The 24,754-nt window shown below is 36.9% G+C and overlaps 1 protein-coding gene across 3 annotated transcripts in view; it reads right to left on the minus strand.

Annotated features, from left to right (window-relative positions):
• Positions 1-10,554: 10,554 nt before the first annotated feature.
• The window catches only part of SLC38A9 (solute carrier family 38 member 9), a 96,097-nt gene continuing 81,897 nt past the window's right edge, over positions 10,555-24,754 (minus strand). For 2 of the 3 annotated variants that reach the window (XM_023734977.1, XM_023734978.1), the window contains 4 exons: positions 20,590-20,703; positions 18,851-18,999; positions 14,851-14,940; positions 10,555-13,608 (listed from right to left, as the gene is read on the minus strand). In XM_023734977.1, the coding sequence (XP_023590745.1) occupies positions 13,443-13,608; positions 14,851-14,940; positions 18,851-18,999; positions 20,590-20,703 (519 nt within the window). In that variant the 3' untranslated portion in view covers positions 10,555-13,442. The remainder of the gene's footprint in view (positions 13,609-14,850; positions 14,941-18,850; positions 19,000-20,589; positions 20,704-24,754) is intronic. The other variant, XM_004380471.3, reaches the window with a different exon arrangement.

Below are 24,754 nucleotides of genomic sequence, written 5' to 3' on the forward strand. Positions count from 1 at the left end.
GAGGAAGGTCCATGTCATTCCATGTCATTCCTTTGGTCTGGGAGCTTCTCTGCGCAAGAACCTCAGGTCCAAAGGATGCACTCTGCTCCCGGCACACTTTCTTGGTGGTATGAGGTTCCCAACTCTCTGCTTGTTTCCCTTTCCTTTTATCTCTTGAGAGATAAATGGTGGTGCAGGCCACACCCCAGGGAAACTCTCTTTACATTGGATCAGGGATGTGACCTCGGTAAGGGTGGTGTTACAATCCCACTCTAATCCTCTTTAACATAAAATTACAATCACAAAATGGAGGCCAACCACACAATTCTGGGAATCATGGCCCAGCCAAATTGATACACACACTTTTGGGGGGACATAATTCAAACCATGACGTTCCACCCTTTGGCCCCCAAAAAATCACATCCTTGCAACATGGAAAACATATTCACCCAATCATATCATAGCAAAAGTCTTAACTCCAAGTCCAAAATCCAAAAATTCCTCTTCATCTGTGAAATCTAGAATACAAGTTATATGCTTCCAAAGGTACAATGGCAGAACAGGCACAAGCTAGACATTTCCATTACAAATGGGAGAAACTGGAGGGAAAGAAGGAATAACAGGCACCAAGCAAGTCAGCAGAACATATTACATTAGCCCTCAAGGCTTTGAAAATAATCTTCTGTCCTCTGAGACGATTTACACAATGGCCCTCCCCTCCAGACTCTAGGTATTGGCCACAGTCTCTGGATTCTGAGTGGAGACCCATCGGTCCTGGGCTTCAGCTCTGCCTTCCAGGCCCCCTCAGACAGCAACTCTGCTCCCTTGGCTTTAGACGCACCATTCTCCTAGTCCATTGGAGTGACAACTCTACGCTTAGAAACACCAGAGGCCATGGCTCCACTCTTTGAAACCCCTGAGGTCATGGCCATACCTTTTGAGATTCAGGTGGCTCAGCTTCTTGTGTCCCTTGTCTCTTCAGCTTCTGCTTCCTGTGGCCTCTCGGCCCTCGGGCCTCACGCTCTCATCTGCCCTCCTGGGGCAAGTGTTCCAAAGCTCTGTAGCTCCACCAATAAGTGCCCGGAGGCACCCCACTCCACCAGAAAGACTCGTGCTCACAGGCACTCAGCTCTCTTGCTCTGTGGGTCGGCTCCAGCGCCGTCTCGCACTGGTCTCCTGGTTCTGCTGCTGTTGGTTCTCTGCCATTGCCGTTCCTCTGCCACTCCAGGTTCTCTGCCACTGTCACTTCTCTGCTGTTGCAGGTTCTCTGCTGCTGCTTGTCCTTTGTTGCTGCCACTGCCCTATCCATTGACTGTTTCAAAACTGCTTCCACATTTTAGGTATCTGTTAGAGCAGCACCCCACTCTCTTGGTACCAAATTCTGTCTTTTATATCCCAAGAGATTGCCTCAGGACACAATCCAGTCTTGTAAATTGAGTCCTGCCTCACTAACACAAGTGCCGCCATCCTCCCTCATTAACATCATAGAGGCAGGATTTACCACACATGGGAAAATCACACAATACCAGGAATCATGGCCCAGCCAAATTGATACACACACTTTTGGGGGGACATAATTCAGTCCATGACAATGTTCTTTTCTCATTTTATACAGGAATCTTAGATTTTTTCCCTTATTTCCAGGTTGATATGCCATAGTTGTAGCAAATATTCCCCGTTTACTATTTCTTTTTAAATTTATTTTCTGACTTTTTTGATCTGTAGAGTTTTATATTTTTATGTAATCAAATCTACAGCTTTTTTCCATGTGATTTCCTCCATGGCTCCTAAACTTAAGATACAGAATTGAGAGACATATTCCCTGATAATTATTTCTATTTTGTTTGTAGTTTGATTTTTTACAATGAACTCCTAATTCTATCAGCAATTTTACTCAGTCAATCCACAAATATTTCCTGAGTGCCCATCTGCGTCTAACAGGGTGTGGGGTTAGTAGTATAAAATAGTGATCAAAACACTTTGTGTAGGAGAGATGAGCAAATGACTAGCAATTTCCGTACAGCTGGGGAGTGTGGTGGTAAAGCGGTTTGGCTGCTCTAGGGGAAGCATCGAGTCTGGTGAAGTTGGTCAGGGTTAAGAACCACTGGATCTCTGCAAATCTTAGCTCTGTTCTCAGAGAATACCCCTTGGGCTAACTGGGTAAACTAAAACAATTTCTGCAGTAGGCTAAATCTGATTAACCTCCACCTGCTCCCGGTTTTAGGCAAAAAGTCATCCAAAACAAAGGAACTAAGAGAACTATTTTAAAAGAATTTAGAAAAACAACAAAATACACCTTCACCAAGATTTCAAATCGGGATTCAGAGTAGCAAGGCCGTCTGAGATGATTTAGAGTGGGCCTTTGTGTATCAAACAATTAAAGGAAATCTCAAAATGACCAGTAAATGTGAAGAAAAGAGACCAATCTCACTTATAATCAAAGAATTGCAAACTGAAACAATAAGATACCACTTTATGCCTATCAGACCAACAAGTATGTTTTTAAACATAGGATTCAGGGAAATAGGCATTCTCACTGATGGTAGGAGTATAAGTTAATATAATGTTCAAGAAGACAGTTTGGCCTTTTTATTAAAAGAAAACCTATTGCCATAGAGTTGATTCCAACTCTAGCGACCCTATAGGACAGAGTAGAACTGTCCCATAGGGTTTCCAAGACAGTAACTCTTTATGGAAGCAGCCTGCCACACCTTTCTCTCTCGGAGTGGCTGGTGGGTTTAACAGCTGACCTTCCGGTTAGCAGCCGAGCGCTTAACCACTGCACCACCAGGGCTCTTGTCAAAAGCCTTAACCATATTTATAGACTTTGACCCAGCAATTCTAAGAGTTTATTTCACATGAATGGATATAGTAAAAAATATGTGTGCAAGGATTTATAGTAAGAAAAATCATAATATTCGTAATAACAAAGCTGAGAAAACTGTCCAACAATAGGGGACTACCCATACCCGTTGCCATCATGTCGATTTCGACACATAGTGACCCTATAGGACAGAGTAGAACTGCCCCATAGGGTTTCCAAGGAGTGGCTGGTGGATTCGAACTGCCAGCCTTTTGGTTAGCAGCCAAGCTCTTAACCACTGCCCCACCAGGACTCCAATAGGGGACTAGTTAAGTAAATTATAAAGTAGCATACAGTTAAGGGAATTATGTTTCAATTTGTTTTTCCTTCTGAATACTAAAACGTGAATTTGTTAGTGGCATTACGGATTTTCTTTTCGCTTTACACTTTTCTGAATTTTCTTTTTTTTTCTTCCTTTTTTACAACAGGCATACATTGCTTGTATAAGCAGGAAATTTTATTTTTCTTGTTTGAGTAAAATGTATATGTGTGTGTTTTGTTTTTACTGTGGTAAGGAGTCTCTGGCCCACAGATTCTTGGTCCTTGTATTCATTTAATGTACCCTAGGAAGATTTGAAAAATTGGATTTTTAAATCAAATATCTGCTCTAATCCTTTTGTGAAAATCAAGAAGTATCTGAATGATTGTGTGCATGTTTTTAGAGAGTCTAAAGGGTGGGTATACATGAGACATTACCCTCTCCCACCTCCCGAGGTACCTTGAGTGGCTTAGGGAGTCATGAAGAATGGGGTGCTGGTTGGGCAAGGGAGAGGGGTCAATAGATCATTTAATTTGGGGATTATCAAAACCAGCCAGTAGGAGAAATGAAGTCTTGATACATGCTTCAGTATGGATGGAGCTGGAAGACATTATGCTGAGTGAAAAAAGTCAATCACAAAAGGACAAGTATTATATGACCTCACATATGAAAAAACAAGAAAAGACAAATGTACAGAGAACAAAGTTTATAAGTGGTTACCAGGGGTGGGAGGGAGGAGGAAAGGGGTGTTAATGGTGATGGAAATATCACGTTGATTAAGGGTAGGGTTGCATAGCTGATTATTGTAATTTCTGTCAATAAGTTGTACACCTGTAAAAAGCTGAATTGGCAAAAGTTGTGTGATATATGTATATACAACAACGACCAAAAAAAAAAAAAAAAAAGAAAGAAAGAGTAGCTGCTGAGGCTGCTGAGGCTGATTATGTACAACCAAAAACCTCCTGGGATTTGGTTTCCCAGTTATCAGTGCATCTATTCTACCTCCTACTTTGAAGCATAGTGCCTGGGGTCTTAAAGCTTGCAAGTGGCCATCCAAGGCAAAACAACCGATCTCTATTTGCCTGGAACAACAGAGAAGAAGGAGAGTTAGGAATAGGAGGAGGATCTGGAATGTCTGGCTAATTACCTCCATGAGGCCAGAAGAACTGGATAGTGCCCAGCTACTATTATTGAACATTTTGATCAAAGATTTCATAGAAAAATCCTGATCCAAAGGGGGAAAACGCAGGACAGAATTTCTGTTGGATGAGCCCCTGAAACTATTGCCCTGAGAAAATCTTTAAACCTTAAACCAAAAATATCCCCTGAAATCTTCTTAAAACCAAAAAATAGTCTAGCTTAACTAGTAAAAAATGTCTGCCTTGAGCATTACGTTCTTTTAAGAACTATCTCTATGGGATCAAACTGACAATAGCAACTTGAAAGATTAGATAGGAACCTTAGGGGATAGTGAATTTATGTTAATGGGGGAGGAACATCTCAGAAAAGGAGGGTAAAAACGGTTATACAACTCAAAGAATGTAATCAATGTCACTAAAAGGTACATGTAGATACTGTTGAATTGGTGTATGTTTTGCTGTGTATATTCTCAACAACAACAAAATAAATAAAATTATTTATATCTATCTATCTATATAGATTTAAACTTCAAAAACAAAACCATGTTTCCAGAGCTAAAATGGAAGAGAGGGGTCTTTTCCTCCTCCACAGAAAATAAAAGTAAAATGGGCAGAATTTCTTCCATGTTATTATCCCAATCAATGTATCTTAAACTAATGTTTGTCTGCCAGTTAATGACAGAAGACAAAAAGAAAGAAATTAGAACAGGTAGAAAGCAAATATGAATGGAAAAGCCATGGAAACAATCTTCTGAGCATCCTGAGATTAAGGATCAAAAAGGAAATGTTGCCTGGCAGGTATGGGCAGGGCTTTGGTGTTATCCTAACCAACTGTTGTTGACTCCAACTCATGGCAACCCCATGTGTGTCAGAGTAGAACTGTGCTCCACAGGGTTTTCAAAGCTGATTTTTTGTAAGTAGATCACCTGGCCTTTCTTCTGAGATGCCTCTTGATGGACTCAAACCACCAACCTTTTGGTTAGCAGCTGAGTTCATTACTGTTCACACTACCCAGGGGACTCCATTAATATTATAGCCACCTCTATTTTCCAAAAGAAGAAACTGATGTCATACAGCTAGTCTATGGCAAAGCCTTAGAAACCAGTTCTTTTATGCCTCATCTAGCACTTTTTCTTACCACCCAAACAAATATCTAGCCAGGTAAGCTAACTCTTTGCCAGTTTAGAGCAACAACTCAGCACCTCACAAGGAAATTTACTGTCAGTGATTTTTGACAATGAGCTGTAAGGAAAGTTGGGACAGTGGGGACCAGGTCAAGCCAGTGCTGAGGATAACTGGAGAGTTGAAGGGTCAGGGAGCAACTTGGTGAATCATCCCCATTTTTCTACACAATAAATTGCTAAAGCCTTAGCAAGGCACTCAAGACTTTTCTTCCTCCTTTCTTCCTTCTCAAAATTAATCACTTTCTCCTCTGTGCTCTCATTCACGTCTTTTATTACAGGTATAAACACATATTAGACATGTACTTTCTCCCCAACTAGACTGTGAGCTCCTCTGGGCAAGGACTGGGTCTATTTAGATGCACTCATTCAACTGAGATTTATGGCAAACACCTCTTCTGTTGCAGACAATGTGGATACAAAGATAAAGTTCCTGAACTGGTTGTGAAAACACATATAAACCAGTAATTAAAACACAATGTGATAAATGTTACAACAAAGCAGATCTGAAATGCTGGAAATCACAGAAAACGGAGCACTTCAACTATCAGGGAGGCAGTTAAGGGTGATTTTCAAGAGGTGTCTAGAAAGATAGCGGACTTTTCAAATGAACAAAGGGAAAAACACATTTCAGGCCCAGAGCACAGCACCTACAAAAGCAGATGGACAGAAGAGCCCAAGGCAGAAAATAACAAATAGTTTTGTGCAAACCGGAGTGAGGTGAAAACAGAAAGGTGCTATGGTTGTAATCGAAAGAGCCTTGGACACCAAGCTAAAGAATTTAGACGTTACTCTCTAGGTTAGAACTTTCCAATCTACAGGCCACAGAGTTGTTTGAAAGGCTTTTGAAATCCATACAGGAACAAAACATTGCCAATAGATTAAATAAAAATAAATAATAAGCCTGAAATGTGTTATTTGTTCAAATGTCTGTAGATAATATAATACATTCAAAGTTATGTATAAGTGGTATATAGAAGTTATAGTAGCTTTTTGCTATTTTTATCAATCAATAGATACTAAAAGTACAATTTCTATTGGGTTAAAATCTAAAGTATTTTTGTTTGTTATTACTGTCAAATGGGGTCCATAATTATAGCTTTGATGAGAAGTCAATGAAAGATATTTTCTTAAGAAAAAAACTTTATTGCTTTTTTTCATAAAATGTGGTACATTTTACTTTAAAACTTTAGAAAATACAAATAAACAAAAACAATAAAAAAGAAACACTCATAATCCCAGCACCCAGAGATAACTAATGTTCGTATTTGTTATACAACCTTACAGCCTTTTTTCTATGCACATATAAAAACAAATGCTTTTAATTCTACACATTTAATTGCAACCTTTTTGCCACTTATTTTTTAATAAACATTTTTTACATTTATTACATAAATACATCTGTACCATCATTTTAAATAGCTACATGATATTATTAGGTGGACATTCCACAATTTATCTCCTACTATTACACATTTAGGCTATTTCTAATTTTTCGATTACAAACAGTAAAGAGATGAACATCTCTATGCGTGTGTCTACACTTGTCCAACTACACCTATTCCTCACTTTTCAACTATCTCATTATCTGACATTTCACATTTATGACAATAGTAAAAAATTTTACTATCAGACTATTTTGTGCATTAACAATGTATGTCTGACAATCAAGACCCCTTAAAACGCTGAGGTGTGAGGCAAGAGTAACACTGGCTGTGATGGTCAAGGTTACGGGTCAACTTGGCTGGGCCATGATTCTCAGTGGTTTGGCAATTATGTAATGATGTAATCTGGCAGTTATGTAATGATGTAGTCATTCTCCATTTTCACATATGCTGATTTTCACATAATGACCTGCTTTTTTGTACTTAACCATGTCAATAAGCGAAGAGTGGCTATATTTCATTAGAATATGCCTCTAGAAGTGAGTCAAAGTCTATGAACACTTTAAGGCTTTGATGTATATTGCCAAATTACCTTCAGAAAGTCTGCATTCATTTTACACCTACTACTTGTGTATGAATATCCATTTTCCATACCTTTGTCAGGGTATTATAACTTTGCTTCCAAGTAGAAAGCAAAAGATATTTTAAATGACTTTTCTGACTAGTAAGGTTGTACTTTTTTTTCTTTAACAGTTTTATTGAGGGATAATTTACATACCTTAAAATTCAACCAATGTTAAGTGTACAATCCAGCAATTTTAGTAAATCTATAGTTGTGTGACCATTACCACAATTCACTTTTACAACATTTCTATCAGCCCAGAAAGTTTCCCCATGCCCAATTACAGTTAATTCCTGCCACCATCCCCAGTCTTAGGCAACCACTGTTTTGCTTTCTGTCTATATATATTTGCCCTTTCTAGACATTTCATATGAATGGAATCATACAATATGTAGTCTTTTGTGCCTGGCTTCTTTCACTTAGCGTAATGTTTTTGAGGTTCATCCATGTTGGGTCATTAGTTTATTCCTCAACTTTTTTTTCCCTCTTCATGTTTATTTGCAGTTTTCCTTTGAGAGGTGTTACAAAGGCCCTTGCCCATTTTTCTGTTGGGTACTCAAGAATTTTACAGAGGAGGGACATAATCAGTTTCATATTAAATAAAGAGAATTCTGGCAGCACTGGGAAGGATGTCTATATTTGCATTCCTAAATCTAGGACAATCAACGAAAGTTTATTGCATAGAGGACTGTAATATGGCACTGAGGAATAATTACTTATTGTATTTGAATCCAAATTTAAATTCCTCTCCTTAAGGAGTGTCATAAATTTCTAACTTACTCTCTTAAAAAATTTTCAAGTTGAAATGTTCTGCATCCTATTTTGGAGAGTGGCATCTGGGGTCTTAAAAGCTTGCAAGTGGCCATCTAAGATGCATCAATTGGTCCCAACCACCTGGAGTAAAGGAGAATGAAGAACACCAAAGACACAAGAAAAGTATTAGCCCAAGAGACAGAAAGGGCCACGTAAACCAGAGACTTCATCAGCCTGAGACCAGAACTAGATGGCACCTGGCTACCACCAATGAACGTCCTGACAGGGAACACAACAGAGAGTCCCTGATGGAGCAGGAGAAAGGTGGGGTGCAGATCTCAAATTCCAGTAAGAAGACCAGACTTAATGGTCTGAGATGGGAGGAACCCCAGAAAGCACGGCCCCTGGATTCTCTATCAGCCCAGAACTAAAACAATTTCCGAGGCCAACTCTTCAGACAGGGATTGGACTGGACTGTGGGACATAAAGTGATACTCGTGAGGAGTGTGCCTCTTAGCTCAAGTAGATACAAGAGACTAAACGGGCAGCTTCTGTCTGGAGGTGAGATGGGAAGGCAGACAGGGTTAGGAGCTGGTTGAATGGACATGGGAAATCAGGGGTGGAAAGGAGAAGTGTGCTGTCACAGTATGGGGAGAGCAGTTAGGGTCACATAACAATGTATGTATAAATTTTTGTATGTGAAAAAATAAAAAACTTCAAGTTAATCCTTCAAAGTTGATATAACTTTAGTGTAGTAGAAATAGATCCTTTCTGGAATAAGATGGAGTATAAATAAACAAATGTTGTCTTACTCTAACATTGCTCTTGGTAGCTTGTTTTCTGTATCAAGACCCCTTAAAAGATTCATCATCCTTAATATAGACTAAGAGTTGTAAACCAATTATTTGAAAATTAAACAATATTCTTTGAACTCATTATTATCTCTGTAAAGATGAAAAAATAGCCTGCAAGATCCATCCGCAGGGAAAATCTCTCCAATCTATTAAAAAAAAAAATGTAATTTGACCCAAATTAATCATTATTGAATTTGTACCCCAGCTATTTTGCTCAATCCAATTTAACTCCAACAGAAATGAAAGCTCAGGTTTGGTAAAAGTTGCTGTTTCTTCAAGGTAGTAGAGAAACTCAAAGATTGATATATCAAACAGGGTGCTGGAGTGTCTGAACAAGGAGGTATGTGGTGTAGAAACTTTTCCTCATTATGCCTCCTTCAGTCTTTTAAAGTACCTCCCCCTCTCCCTTTCACCCCCTCAGGGAGTGTTCTGTGGGTGATCTACCTTAAAGCTAAAGACGCTAAAGTCAGGGTCTCTCATTCGTATGGGCTCCTAATTTTGTATTATTTCCTTAAAAAGGGAATCCCACATTATATAAGCGCCACAAAACCTGAATATATGCCCCGACAACCAAGGCTCTCTCTCACCTATTACAAAGGTTCTCTGTAGGCAGGCTCTTTACTTCATGGAATAAGTATAGATATATTTCTACAAATCTTCTTTTCCCATGACTTTATTCTAGACATCTTTTCAAAAATTATTATGCAAATAATATGGTAAAAACATGAATGATTCACCTAGAATTCCATTATCTTAACAGATTACCTATGTTCAATCTTCTGTGGCACCTTCCAGTATTTGTCCATGTCTACATAATTTTACAATTATAATTATCCTAGGATCCTAAAAAGTTTTATCTTGATAAATACAGTTTATTTTACAAAGTCCCACTTATTGCACCACCATCCTATACTCATTGCTTCATAACATGCCTACAACGTGGCTACAACACAGCATCCATAAGAGACAGGGCAGCAGAAAAGGGCACACACCTGACACTTCAATGCGACCTAGGGAAAATGACCCAGTGCTGGTCTGGTACTCCGGAAGGGTGGGTAAATGATGTTAAACTGCCGGGGTCACATCTGGTTTTCTTATCACTCATGCTTAGTACTTAGCACAGGGCCTGGCATCTAGTAAGTACAGAAATAGACTGAGTGACTAATCTCAGACTCAACTAACCCAGTTCTGCTTTGGTTTTTGGGTATGGAACAAAATTATAGATAACAGCAGTTAACTTAATTTTTTCCATTAAAGTAGAATGCTGTCTAGTTATTAACTGATTAATTCAACAAATGTATATTGAGTACCTGTCATAACCAAACATAATTTGATCACTTGGGATCAAGAGAGAGCCAAAGGAGGAAAAATCTGGAGAGAGTGAGTTCTTTTCCACCCCTTTCCCAGGGCTGTAACTTTATGCCTGAGATGAATAAGGAGAATGGAGAAGTTTTTAATCTTTTAAAAAGGCATTTTATTTTTGCAGAGGAGTTGTGAAACAGAAAAATGACAAAAAAAAAAAAAAAAAAAGTAATTTTACTTACGGAAGGCATAAATTTAGAGCTCTTTATTGATTTAAATGGAAGATTATGATACCAATCTCTGCCAGAAACTGGACTACACTAATCTAAATTGTCACATTCATTCTAAAATGTTCTCAGAGGGAGAGGTCACTGCAGTTTACTGTCACAAAGGGATGATCATTTTAGGTTTCGATAAACATAATGTGACATATGCCTTCCTCTAGGATCAGAACACTAGGGAGGGCTCTTTAGGGTCTGATGTGAGACACAGGCGCAAAGTCGCCTGTGAAGTTTGACCCTGCAGAAGATGGAATCCAGCTTCCTCCTGCCCTGGGGTCGGTGCCGAGGCAACAGCATTTCCCAGCAAAATGTAATTAAACAAAACTCAAGACATGTTTTCCTTCAAAATAATTTTGGTTTAACTTCTTCTTTTTTATATAAAAAAACAACAAATTACATTTCAGAGAACACTGTTTAGGTTATGAGGTTCCCGTCAGAGCAGTTTTGCAGTATGTGTTTACATAATCTCAAATTTAGGGCGGCAGTCAACTGTAAAACTGGTGCCAGCCAGGCCAGATTGTACCCATGTGGGGGGATTAATTTCACTTTGGATCACAAACTAATGCAACATTCTATTGTTCAGGTGTTAATTAGATTTGGATTTGGTTCTACACATTCAAATTGGGAGGAAATTGAGTTAAAAAAAACCAATACTACTAGATTCTAAAAAGCAATAGGTTAGTGTTTTGTAACGAAAACATGCAGCATCAATATTTTCTGCTCTTATCAACAAGCTCAAACATTTGACATTTTAAACACTAATATTTAAATAAGTCAAGACTTTGGAGAAAATATATTACAGAATCTTTCTGTTTTTACTGCCTAATATGGTACTAATTATTTATCCTATTAACCAGTTGTGCTTTGCTGCCCAAGATTCACAGACATGAACGCAAAGTACATTAGAATACAAAGAAAACAATAAATAGTATACAGAAGCAGTTAAATACATCTCATAAAACTTAGAGGAAATTTGCCAAAATAAAACCAATTACTTAACGTGATTCAATTTGATGGTGAATGTACCAAATATCTAACATTTTGGACAATTATTAGGAGGAGCCTGAAAATGGGCCCTTGCTGCTTTACCTCTCAGGTTCCTTTACCGACGACCCTCCCTGATGATTCCACTCGGAAGGGAGCTGCTTGTTTCTCCCTATCAGTCCTCAGAATATACTGCCTTGCATTATAGTTAATTATGTACATGGTTCCTTTACCCGACTGAAAGTTCTTTTAGGATATGAATGATGTCTTAAACATCTTTGTCTCCTCCAAAGCACTGAACATTGTAGTTTATGCAATTATTTATAGAAATGAACAAATCTAAACATGAATCAAAATTTCTCCAAATGAACTCCAAATAGAAACAGAAAATTCTTCTACATTTAATAGCTGCCATTACATTGTATTTGCAAAATACACTTAATGCAAATAAAGTGAATATTTCCCTTTAATATAGTCCTTTTTTATGTATCGATTTATTTCCTACTCTAAATATATTTTTTTGGATGTGATGATGAAACTGAATTATGATGATCACCCACAGATGCTAAACTAAAGTTATATTTTCTTTATTCTTCTTGGTTTAGTATTAGCACCCAGAGGCTTTCTAAGGAAGATCATGCTAAACAACTTTATAATGCCCTCAGTTGTATGTTAAATAAGCTAAATCCAAAGCAACTAAGATTTAACCACATCAAAGCAAAAGAAATGGAAAAAAAAAATGAGAAAATTCAAAGAGATGACAGGAAAGAAAGTCTAAAATTAACAGTGATGTGATCTGAATGAGTTCGTATCATTGTAATGTGTAAGCAAGGAGATACACGCTCATACACAAAGAGTTCTCTAACCAAGTCAAATAACAGGCCAAAGGAGTTGGTCTCATGGCAAGAAAATCAAGAAGGCAAAATCATTCAGCAGAAGTCTAATACAGGATTCTGGAGGTTCTAATTATCACGAAAACAAAAGCAAAGATATACATTGCTTTTTAGTTTAGTAAATAACGCATTCTTTGTCTTATTCATCATTAAATGGGCAAAAATCAGTTTTCCATGTGTTAAAACATTCAAGTACATTATTAAATGAAAGTGAATACAGTGAAATATCAAACAGAAACAAGATCTGGTAATATGTTGTAACACCCTGAGAATCTTTATTGCGGCCAAAACAAACCCAACCACTTCATATCTCCCAAAGGAAAACCTAATATAATTTTTCCTAGAACGCACTTTTCTACTCAGAAAAGAAAATGAGAATGAAGAGGTGAGTGAATATGAGAAAGGTGAAGAGACTAAGATCATTCTTATTGCTCCTTTCCCCACTTTAATAAAAATACTTATTAGTGGACTACTTTTTTTCCTCTTGCTTTCAGATTACAGGCAGTCCCCAGATTATGAACGAGTTCCGTTCCTTAATCTATCTTTAAGAAGAATTTGTACGTTAAGTTGTCAGTTAGTCAAATGTTTGTCTTAGTACATAGTATATAGTGTACCTTTCTATGCATAAAAAACATTAAAGAAACACTTCCGGATATACTAAAACATCTTAACATAATAATAATAATAATGCTTTGATACGTGTCTAAAAGTAGCGCCCATTTGTTATACAAACCATTGTATGTACCTTAGATTTTTAATATAACAGGCTTTATGGGGGTTAGTTCATAACTACGGTTGTAAGTTGGACGTTCGTAACCCGGGAACTGCCTGTTTCTTAGGAAAACATTTAGAATTACAGCAACAATAGCATTTACAAGTGAATTTATGTGGAACTGTTGTCAAAGCTCAAAATACCATGAAAGATCTTAAGAAAACAGTTGAGTATTTCACATAAAAAACTGAACGATCAGGTTAGCCAGGCCCAAAATCATGATGAAAACGTGAAAGATTAATTTAGGCCATGTCAGACGTTCTTCTTGGTAGAGGGAAATTATATAGATGAGAGATGGATATATAAATACAAAGGCCAGGCCACATGCTGCTCCTGAATACCTGCAAAATAAAAGCTTTTTGTGTTAATATTCACCTTTTATTTTGCTTTTTCTCATTTGCAAATTACACTATATACAGTACATTTTAAACCCCTTCAGTCTGATATTGCAACAAAATTATTTTTGATTCATTTGTTGATATAAAGCATTTGGGCTTAAAATTTATTTCACTTGTTATCTAAGTTAATATAAAATATTATTTCCTGTTCATCTTTATAGCATCTGCTTGACAAAGAGTTTTTTATTCATCCCTCAAATCTCCGTATTTCCTGTGTCTCAGTGATTGTGGCCACTTCCTCAGAAACATGCGGAGATAGGCTTCCTATCTTTGATCTTTTATAAACAAATTATGCATTCTGAGTTTTTGAGGGACTGTTAGCATCTGTTTAAGAATGAGAACAGATGAGTGCCTCAGTGGCAGTTCAGTATAATTATCAAAGATAATAAGAAAAACACCCAAACATGGGACTGTGACAGAGAATCCTGCACTTTCTTTTCCCTTTCCCTATATTTGGGCTCTCTTGAAGAACGGTTTAATAGGGACCTGTAAACCCTTTATGTGCAATAAGCACAAGGCTAATAATTTCCCCTCTTGCTTCTTGCTACTTTCTTAGGTAAAGATCTTCAAACAAGCGATGCAGCCCTGCCGTCCATAAGTTAGAGGAGAAATCAGATCATTCTAAACCTCAGTCTCCCATAAGAATTCAAGGTCACAACTCTGTCTTAATTTTATTGCCACTCTGTTCAACCTGTCACAACTTTTTTAAGGAAAAGACAATAAGGAAAGCACCATCTCGGACCTAAACTCTTACCTAAACTTTTACTTTCTTACTACAATTGACAATGAAATATGTTCTTGAATAGAAATGGTTTAGGGAAGTTAGGACACAGCCTTGACATATAAGGACCTTCCAGGTGCCCCCAAGAAGTTATATAGTATATATCTAAAATAACCCTTAATTTTGGATAAAGAGAAGATGTGATACAGTGGAAGATGATGGGGAAAAGAGTAAAAGGGAAAGCCTTGCAGCTAAGGGTCAATGGGGCTTCTAGAGTCAGTTCTCCACCAGGGATAAACAGAAATGGAAAATAATAAGCACCTTAACTGACATCAAGGAACTACATTTTAATGTTACCAGTTTTAAGAGGAATTTCACACAATTAAATTAAAACAACAACAATAGGACAAGCCTAAGAATAAAGACCAGTATACGAAGGGGCACAGTTCCCTTACAGGCAGTACCTTATGATTCCTCCTATGTTTGGATAGAAACACGCCATGCTCACTCCAGCTCCCACAATAATTAGATTAAGAACCAGCACGTGGAAAATGCTAGAAGTTGAGAAGAGAGTATGTAGGAAAGAAAAAATAAATAAATATAAACAGGTAAATTATAACCACTAATATGAGAATAAAATTCATTATTAATACCTTCAAAATGAGAAATATCTTAAGCGTGACAGTAAAATCACTGCAAAGTTAGAAAACAACAATAGTACTCAAGGCTGGCAATCTAGCAGTGAAATTGGTTCTTTTGTGCAATTATACAAATAGGTTAAATTTTGTAGAAGCAAACTGGCATGTGTATCAGAGTTCATACTCCTTGTTCCATAATTCCATTCAGAATATCTTAAGGAAATAATCAAATCCATGAAAAAAGTTATTAACATAAAGACATTTATGGAAAAACAGAAGTATTCTAGATGTATAGCAAGACAAAAATTTACTTGATGGAATGTATTAAAAATTATTAAAAATAATAAGTTATCATTATTATCTTGATGGTAAAAAGCCATCTAGGTAACTTGGAAAAAAGCCAGCTATATAACTGTATATACAATAAGATTTTCACTATACAAGAAAATTGAAAACATCTGAAAGAAATACACTGAAAATGCAGTAGTGATTGTGTTAGGCTCTGAGATCCAGGTAATTTTTCCTCTTTTCTATATTTAACAAACTTTTTGTAAAGTGGTTATTTTAATTTGCTTTTCAATTTAACCACTTAAAACTACTCACTACTTACCATGAATAGAATATCTACTAAATACTTTAACTAGATATTAAGAATTCAAAGGTTTGGGAATCAATTTTGGGCATAAGTAAAAATAATGCCAATGAAATGTGATGGTCAAGAAATAACTCCACCATCCCCCTACCCCCCCACCCCCAAATGATTCTCAAAAGCCAAGTTAACACATAAAAGCCCCCCTTGGAGTCCCAGTTATTAGAAGTCAATCAATCTCACAAAAAATATTACAGAAAGAATTAAAAATAAGAAAAACTATTTACACAAATAGGTGGTTAGTCACACATCCTGATGAATTACAAAGATATTCAGGCTTTCAGATCTTACTGTGTATCCAGAAACTCCAATCTTAAAATTGCTTCTGAATTTTGAGATACCAGCTGAGCCTTTAATATATTTGTATTGTACAAGGAAACAACTTTGTGTATTTCCCAAAGCAGTGATTCTCAAAGTGTGACCATAAACCCCAAGGAGTTGCCAAATCCCTTCAGGGAATCCCTGAGAGAAAAACTATTTTCATAATAATATAAGACATTATTTGCTCTGTAAAAGCAATGATGTGTAAAACTGTTGGCCCATTAGCAAGGATCAAGGCAGTTGCACCTATCTGTTCCAGTAGATACTATATTCTTTACTGCCACATGCTCATCCTTGATTAAGGAGTAAAAATTATTAATTTTATTAAATCTCATGCTTTGAGTGTGTATTTTTTAATATTCTGTGTGGTTGACGAAATGGGTAAACCCACTGCTTTTGAGTCAATTCTGACTCACAGAGACCCTATAGGATACAGTAGAACTGCCCCATTTGATTTCCAAGGCTGTAATCTTTATGGAAGCCCACTGCTACATCTTCTCCTGTGGAGTGGCTCGTTGGTTCAAACCACTGACCTTTTAGTTAGCAGCTGAGCTCTTAACCACTGTGCCACCAGGGCTCCTTGATGAAATGGGTAGTACATAATAAAGCACTTATGCTGTACACTGAAGTTCAATGGTTGTCTTGAGGAAAAGTACTTGTGCGACTAAGTTGGAGGGCAACCCAGTTGATTTTTTCAAGGAACACTATTTTGACTTGAAAGGCAGTCAAACTATGGTCATTCAGACTTGGGTATCTGACATTTTCTTGAAAATGAATGATGTAAGCCTGCCACTTCAAGGAAAATAACTGGCAGTTGCCAATGATAAAATTTGTTACCAGTGATAAAATTTGAGCTTTCAAGTAAAAATTAGAATTTTGAAGAACTTTGTATTCACTATCCTGAGCTTGACAAGTTTCCCAATATTTAAAAACTTTTATGATGAAATTGGTGGTGATACTAATAAATATGAGTTTTGATACTGTAAAATGCAATGTGTCAGCATTTGGACGATCTGCAGAACTCAGTGAACCAAATACTTTCCAAATGACCAAACATGATCTTACAAAATCACGCATGACTAAAAGATCCAAATTTCAAGACAGACCAATGGGTTTTAATGTAACCGAATTTCAGATTCCACACTGCAACTAACCTTTAAGAATCTAGCACTTGTCAAGTTTTAGCACAGCATCAAAGAAGAATATCCACAATTATCTGACAAGGCTATTAAAAACACCCTTTCTTCTTCTAACTATGCATCTGTATGAGGCTGGCAATTCTTCATATATTTAAATGAAAACAACATACCACGATCGATTGAATGCAGAAGCAGATACAAGAATCCAATTGTCTACTAATAAATCATACATTAAAGAGACTTACAAAAATGTAAAATAAATTTTTATTAATTCTTTTGTTTTGGAAATAATTATTTTCCATAAAAATATGTTACTTATGGTAACAAATAATGATTTTATTATCAACATTTTTAAAGGAGTCAGTAAATATTTTTTAAAATCTGTATAATTTTTCATATGTTAACTATTGATAGATATAACCCACATAAACTAAATCTCTTGAGGGTCCTCAATAAGCTTTAAGAGTGTAAAGGGGCTCTGAGACCCAAAAGTATGTTCCAAAGTATGCACAGTTTGTAGAGTACTTGTAACTCTGGATACGTGTGTTCTTGGTGGTAGGGAAAGAAATGTAATTTTAACATGAAAGGGAAACCCCATTCTAACAGCCACCAGTCTGCAAAATAATGGCAGAAAACAGGAATAATGCATTTACTTAGCATTTTTTCATCTATTACTTCACTCTGTTTATTTTATTTTGGTGAATGTAAACACAGCATAGGGTATAAACACAACAGGAGTTGTGTTTTCTGAAATCCAGCCTTCTAGATGAGCAATGATAGAACTGTAGCTGCTGCTGTTATTAGTGCTAGAGACCTGGTAACTCTTGACTTTTTGCATTTTGCTTTGTTTTTTAAATCAAAATACTTATAACTAAGATGATTTATTTAATGAGGCGGCAGACTGCGTCAGTTCAAACAACTAAGAGTGCCTACTTGGTTGGTTGCTGCAAATACAATTTTTTTTCCAAATTTGATTCAGAAGCTTTCTTCACTGAAGATAATGTATTTCCAGTAAAATATGTTAGGACTAGGTACTTTTCACTAGGATGAACGCAGAATAAAATTTAATAATGTAAGAGCAGTAGTTAACTAACGTCCAGAGGGAGGCTTCAGGGAGAACCTGAAACAGCATCTGTAATATCTCTTGAATGAGGGTGACTAGATTTGAACATATTTTCAAAGAGACTGACAACCCTTCTACCCTCAATAAGAGATTAGAAATTATAGCAGTACTTACAGAAGCTGATAGGAATTTAAGCTCAGTTATATATCTCACCTTCAATTCCAAACCACTGGTCATTTATGCAAACATGTATGAATGTTAATAAATATATAACTAAATACCAATAACCAATGATTAAAATAAAAGAGTTTCTTCTCAGCAGCCACACATTGCCAAAACAGGTACTATATACTATAAACAAACATCTTGGCAACCTGTAGATGAATAGCAACTAAATCATGAGATAAATATAACTGGCATTGGAGCTAATATAACTCTACTGGAAGGAATGCACCTTAAGTCACTCTGGACAAGGGAGTGGCTTTTCTATTTTTTAAAGATCTCTGGGGAAAAGGATACCAATGATCTATCCTTAGTAATCATTTTCATTAGGCAAAATTTTATAGCAAAAGGATCAGTCACACTATAAACTGACCTGTTTGCACACTCATTTGTTGCTTGGCACATCTTGCTGGTCAAGAGAAGAGTCCTTACCTAGGATAAATGTCACCGAAGACATGGCCCAATAGCTGGACACGAGCCAAATAGCCTAGGAGTGGGTACACAGTCATCATCTGGAACAGCAGGAATATCCTTGCAATGAAGGACAGGATGTCACTGCTAGGGAAGTTGTCTAAAAAATTCTAATTCAAGAAAGATAATAAGATAATGTTAAAAATCAAATTCTGTATATATGATTTTATAAAATGGAATGTCTTTTGCTGATTTTGAACATAGGTGTGACTCAAATTGTGGTTTGTGGAGTAGTGCTGGTCCACAAACTGCTAACTACAGTAGGTACAGAAATTGAAAATGTTTAGAAACTTTCATAGAAATTTGACATTATCAACTTTTTATTCTATTTTACAAAAGTATCAGTCTGCAATGGATTTAACATAAAAAATAAATTAAAAAAACACATTTTTTAAAATCATAGATCGTTTGAGAAGTACTGCTGTAAAGGTTCAAGCATAATATACAAATTTGTTTTAATATATTTAAATGACTAATTTAATTCAATGTTATTTTATCCTCACTAGCTCTCTTGCTTTTCCTCCTCTGAAGTATGGTAGCCGTTTTGAAGTAAATCTTACAGTATAAGGGAGAATATATCTATCAACTAGTATCATTATTTACAGTTCATCACTAAAGAGAAAGAGATTTATTTCTACTTGTTTCATGATCATTTTCTTCATTTTACTTTGGTTTCTAAAAAAAAGTTAATCACTCAGAATTTTTATTTTTTTCTTTTCAAATACAAATACCACAGTTATTCTTATTTCTAAGGGAGTGGGCTTTTATATGGGGTTGTTCACATTAGGGAAATTTCCAGCAAACACCTGGCTGCCAAAGAACTTTTGGAATTAAGGAAATCAAGACTAGAAGAACATTTCAAGCCAGCATGAGAGTACTAACTCAAATCTATTTTTCTTATAAAGATGTGAACATTATTAAGCCTATTATGCTGAAATAACCTTTATAACTTATATCACATTGTATATTCCACTGTACTCTAATGCAGAATTTTCTTCTAGCTAGAAAGTCACTGGTAAAATGCTATTTGTTGTGAGAAATTCTTCAGTCACATAACCTAGAGACTATACTATTCCTAAGTTTATGATAGGTACAAATTCAAGAAAATATTTCTTAAGGCAGCCTTCCAGTAGAATTTTTCTTCTATTCTTTCTGTCTGTCTCTTTTTATTTTTGCTTTTAACAGCCAAATAATCCTTCTTTGCTTTGCTGCCTGCAACTCAACACCAAAAGGAGAGCCAGACCTATCATTGGGTTCTGATGAACTAAGACACCAGCTTATCCAGCTTATCCAGTATTTCCAGATTTGGGCTTTGGAAAGTAAGGGAGTTGACTGAATGCATTCTCTGAGGAGATTTTACAAACTCATGAGAACTACTACCAATAGTTCTCCAAACAGAGAAATAATATGCAAATAGTAGTAATCATTTATTTGAGCACCACAAGTTGACCAGCAGGGAGTATATTATCTCAGACAGTCCATCCAAAATCTAACAGAGTATGTATTAGACTATTTTATGAGAATTGAGGAAACTGAGACTCAGAAAGGATGGGGAAGGTGCCTAAATTTCTACAGCAAGAGTAATTAGAGATGGTATTCAAACACAGGATCGTCTGATATTATGTTCTTGTTACTGTATTACCTGACTGTTATGCATATGTGAAGGTATAAACAATCAGAGAAGGTACATAGTGCCTTACCTGCTCAATGCAATCTTTGGATAATGGCGGTGAAGGAAATGAGGCAAAAACTAGGATTCCAATATAGAGATAAGTCAATGTCACCAGCATATAAGCAATGGATAGGTCCCTCACCTGTAAATAGAGAATAACAATCTCACAATACTGAATAAGTTTACAAATAAGTCTATCTTGCTATTGCATTGGGCAAATCTGGTGCAAAAGACCTCTTTAAAGTGTTGAAAAGCAAAGATGTCACTTTGAGGACTAAGCTGTGCCTGACCCAAGCCAAGGTATTTTCAGTCGCCTCATATGTATGCGAAAGCTGGACAATGAATAAGGAAGACGGAAGAATTGACGCCTTTGAATTGTGGTGTTGGTGAAGAATATTGAATATACTATGGACTGCCAGAAGAACGAACAAGTCTGTCTTGGAAGAAGTACAGCCAGAGTGCTCCTTAGGAGAGAGGATGGCAAGACTTTGTCTTAGGTACTTGGGACATGTTATCAGGAGGGACCAGTCCTTGGAGAAGGACATCATACTTGGTAAGGTAGAGGGTCAGTGAAAAAGAGGAAGACCCTCAACAAGACAGACTGACACAGTGGCTGCAATAATGGGCTCAAACACAGCAATGACTGTGAGCATGGTGCAGGATTGGGCAGCGTTTTGTTCTGTTGTACACAGAGTCACTACGAGTCAGAACTCACTCGACAGCACCTAACAACAATATGTCTACCTGAACAGGCTAAATAAGAAGGCTGACAAATAAATACAATATTTATATTTTTACTTTTCATGTACGTGTGTGTATCTTTTAGCTATTCAATCTGTTCACAGAAAGTAGTTAAAACAAAAATTTACATTTTTTACCATTAGTCAGCCAAACTTTTTTTTTGCAAGTCTGGAGTATGTAAACTAAGATACCTGTTGGCAGACTTAGAAAGTTAACATAAATGGTGGTTTAACACGAGCGAAATTCTGACTTAATTTCAGGGTAATTTATTTACCAAATTATAAAATATTTAGCTAAAATAACAAAGCTACACACTATCAAGAAAGTAAGCATAAGCCACCCTCCGCATGACCTGCAAAACTTAAAAAATTTTTCTCTTAGTAAAGTAACTTGTTAAATCATCAAAGCATAGCTAAACCAAAAGAGACTGGAACATATTAAAACACATTTAATAAAGAAGGAAAGCTAGTTAAAGAGCAGATAATAAGCAAGTATTAAAGACAAGTTTAATAAATCTAAACAGTAAACAAAAGGAAATCAAGAGGCAGCTGTTCAAACAGCTGTACATTGTTATTACTGGAATCAGAAAACAAACACAGAACATTAAATAAAGCAATCACTTTCTTCCACTGCTGTTCCCACCCTCCCAATCTCTCATCCCTATGCAAAGCAAAACGCTCAAGATATTTAATGCAGCCAGCTGTCAGATCCAAATAGAACAGACCTCACAGCTGACAGATCTGGTCTCCATCACCACTAAAGTTACAGCCAAACAATTTAGCACAACTAAATTATGGCAATAAGCCTACTCATTTTTTGTTTTAGACATAAATTACTCTGAAAGCTAAGAAAACAGATTAGGAAAAAATTATATACATTTTTACTTCACTATTCTGTTGAATAACACAATTAGAAAACTGAACATTTGGTATTATGGAACATTTCTGAGTTTTTGGACAACCTTCCAGCTTAAATGGACTAAAGTAACAGCAGACAGTTAAAAACTTGAAGGTCGATAAATTCACTTAAAAATCAAGTAACAAGCTATGAAAAATCATAAGGTCATGTCTAAGTTGATAATCAGCTTGAAAATAAACCAGGGATTCCATACCCCAAGTTAGATGGGGAATAGGCCTACGGAGCAAAAGGAACCTGTATTATGCAGATTGCTTTTAGTCCCGTCAAAAAGCCTCCAATTCTTTAGGGTTAGAGGAAGGAGAGAGGCTGACCAAACCTCCAGAAGGGTCTCAAAATCTTCTCTCCTTGGTTGATGAAGCTCTAGGGCTCATTTCAAACTACACTTCAGTCACTCCTAGGGTTGCCTCATGATCTTGTGTGGGATTAACAGAAATGAACCAGGCAATTAACAGAAATGAACCAGGCAATTCCTATTTTCATATCAAAAGGTAGTGGTCTCCAATTATGATGTATGAAAGTCATTCCACTCTCAACCTACTCAATGCCACTAAGAGCAGAGGTAACCCTGTAAAAAACAAAATCTTAGAAGGTCGAAATAGCTGTTGTAATGTGCCAGAGAGAGCTATATACAAAGAGGGACAGCCACCATTCTGCAGACAGTCTTTAGCCTACATACCATCTGGCTACATTGTTTTGATCTGACTTCCCACAAGATGTGTACTTTACAACACTCTGGGGGAAATCTGGTGAAGATGTAAGGGCTAAAATGACTCCTTTTCCAATAAGACAGAGTCCCTGGGTGGAACAACTGGTTAACATGCTTGGCTGCTAACTGAAAGGCTGGCGGTTCTAGCCCAACCAGAAGCACCTGGGAAGAAAGGCTTGGCAATTTACTTCTGAAAAATCAGTCACTGAACCCTATGGAGCACAGTTCTACTCTGACACACGTGGGGTCGCCATGAATTGGAGTCCACTCCATGGAACTGGTTTTCCAATAAGATTATTTTCTCCTTCTACCTCCTGTTCCCATGGCACTGTATACATATCTCAAACACACTGACTATTATACTATATTGTAACTATCATTAATTTTTAATAAAAAGTAATCCACGTTTATGGTATGAAGGATCTCAAGTGGAAAGAAAATGTCCCTTGACACTCAAAAAGTAGCCAGGGTTAATAGTTCTTGTATCATGTTGGTACATCTAAGACTAAACTATGAGATGATTGAGGACAGGGTTTTGTCTTTTTCATCTTTATATCCCCAATACCCAGGACAATATCTGAGTAGGAACTCAGGAAATGTAGGTAAAAAATAACGACATTGGTACATTTATTAAGTGCTTAATGAAGTTCTAGGACTCATGGAGACTCCAGGTGTGCAGAGTAGAACTGCTTTATAGGGTTTTCAAGGCTGTGACCTTTCGGAAGCACATCGCCAAGTCTGTCTTCTGAGGTGTCTCTGGGTGGGTTTGGACCTCCAACATTTTGGCCAGTAGTTGACAGCTTTACTGTTTGCGCCATCCAGGGACTCCATGTCATAGTTAATAAACAACAATAATGAAAATGCTGAAAGAGAGGTAACAAGTCATGAGTAACAAAGGATACAACAGAGTGCACATACATGAGCATAAGTCAAAAAGTATTGCTACAAAATCACAGAAACCTTAATTAAACAAAAATATCAAAATATGAAGCCATTGTGGACCTCTGGACAACATGGTGCTATAGACAGAAGCACCATGCCATCCCTCCACAGCAAAGACCCGAAAAACTAAGTCAGAGACATAAATCCTGGAACCATAAGCATCAAATGAAGAGATAAAGAACTCAGGCAAACTGGGGTCTTAAAAGCTAGCGAGCAGCCATCTAAGATGCATCAATTGGTCCCAACTGACCTGGAGTAAAGGAGAATGAAGAAAACACCAAAGTCACAAGGAAAGTATTAGCCCAACAGTCAGAAAGGGCCACATAAACCAGAGACTGCAACAGCCTGAGACCAGAAGAACTAGACGGTGCCCGGCTACCACCAATGACCACCCTGACAAGGAACACAACAGAGACTCCATGATGGAGCAGGAGAAAAGTGGGGTACAGAACAAAATTCTAGTAAAAAGACCAGACTTAATGGTCTGACTGAGACTTGAGGATCCCCAGAAAGCATGGCCCCCAGACTCTCTGTCAACCCAGAACTAAAACCATTCCTGAGGCCAACTCTTCAGACAAAGATTAGACTGCAATATAGGACATAAAATGATACTTGTGAAGACTGTGCTTCTTAGCTCAAGTAGATACATGAGACTAAATGAGCAGCTCCCGTCCGGAGGTGAGATGAGAAGGCAGAGAATGTCAGGAGCTGGTTGAATGGACACGGGAAATTTGGAGTGGAAAACAGAAGTGTGCTGTCACAGTATAGGGAGAGCAATTAGGGTCACATAACAATGTATGTATAAATTTTTGTATGAGAGACTAACTTGAATTGCAAACTTTCACTTAAACTATAACTATAAAAAAAGAAGAAGAAAAAAAAGAAT

Source organism: Trichechus manatus, unplaced genomic scaffold (genome assembly GCF_000243295.1).
Source record: "Trichechus manatus latirostris isolate Lorelei unplaced genomic scaffold, TriManLat1.0 scaffold00074, whole genome shotgun sequence".
Classification (NCBI taxonomy): Eukaryota; Metazoa; Chordata; class Mammalia; order Sirenia; family Trichechidae; genus Trichechus; species Trichechus manatus.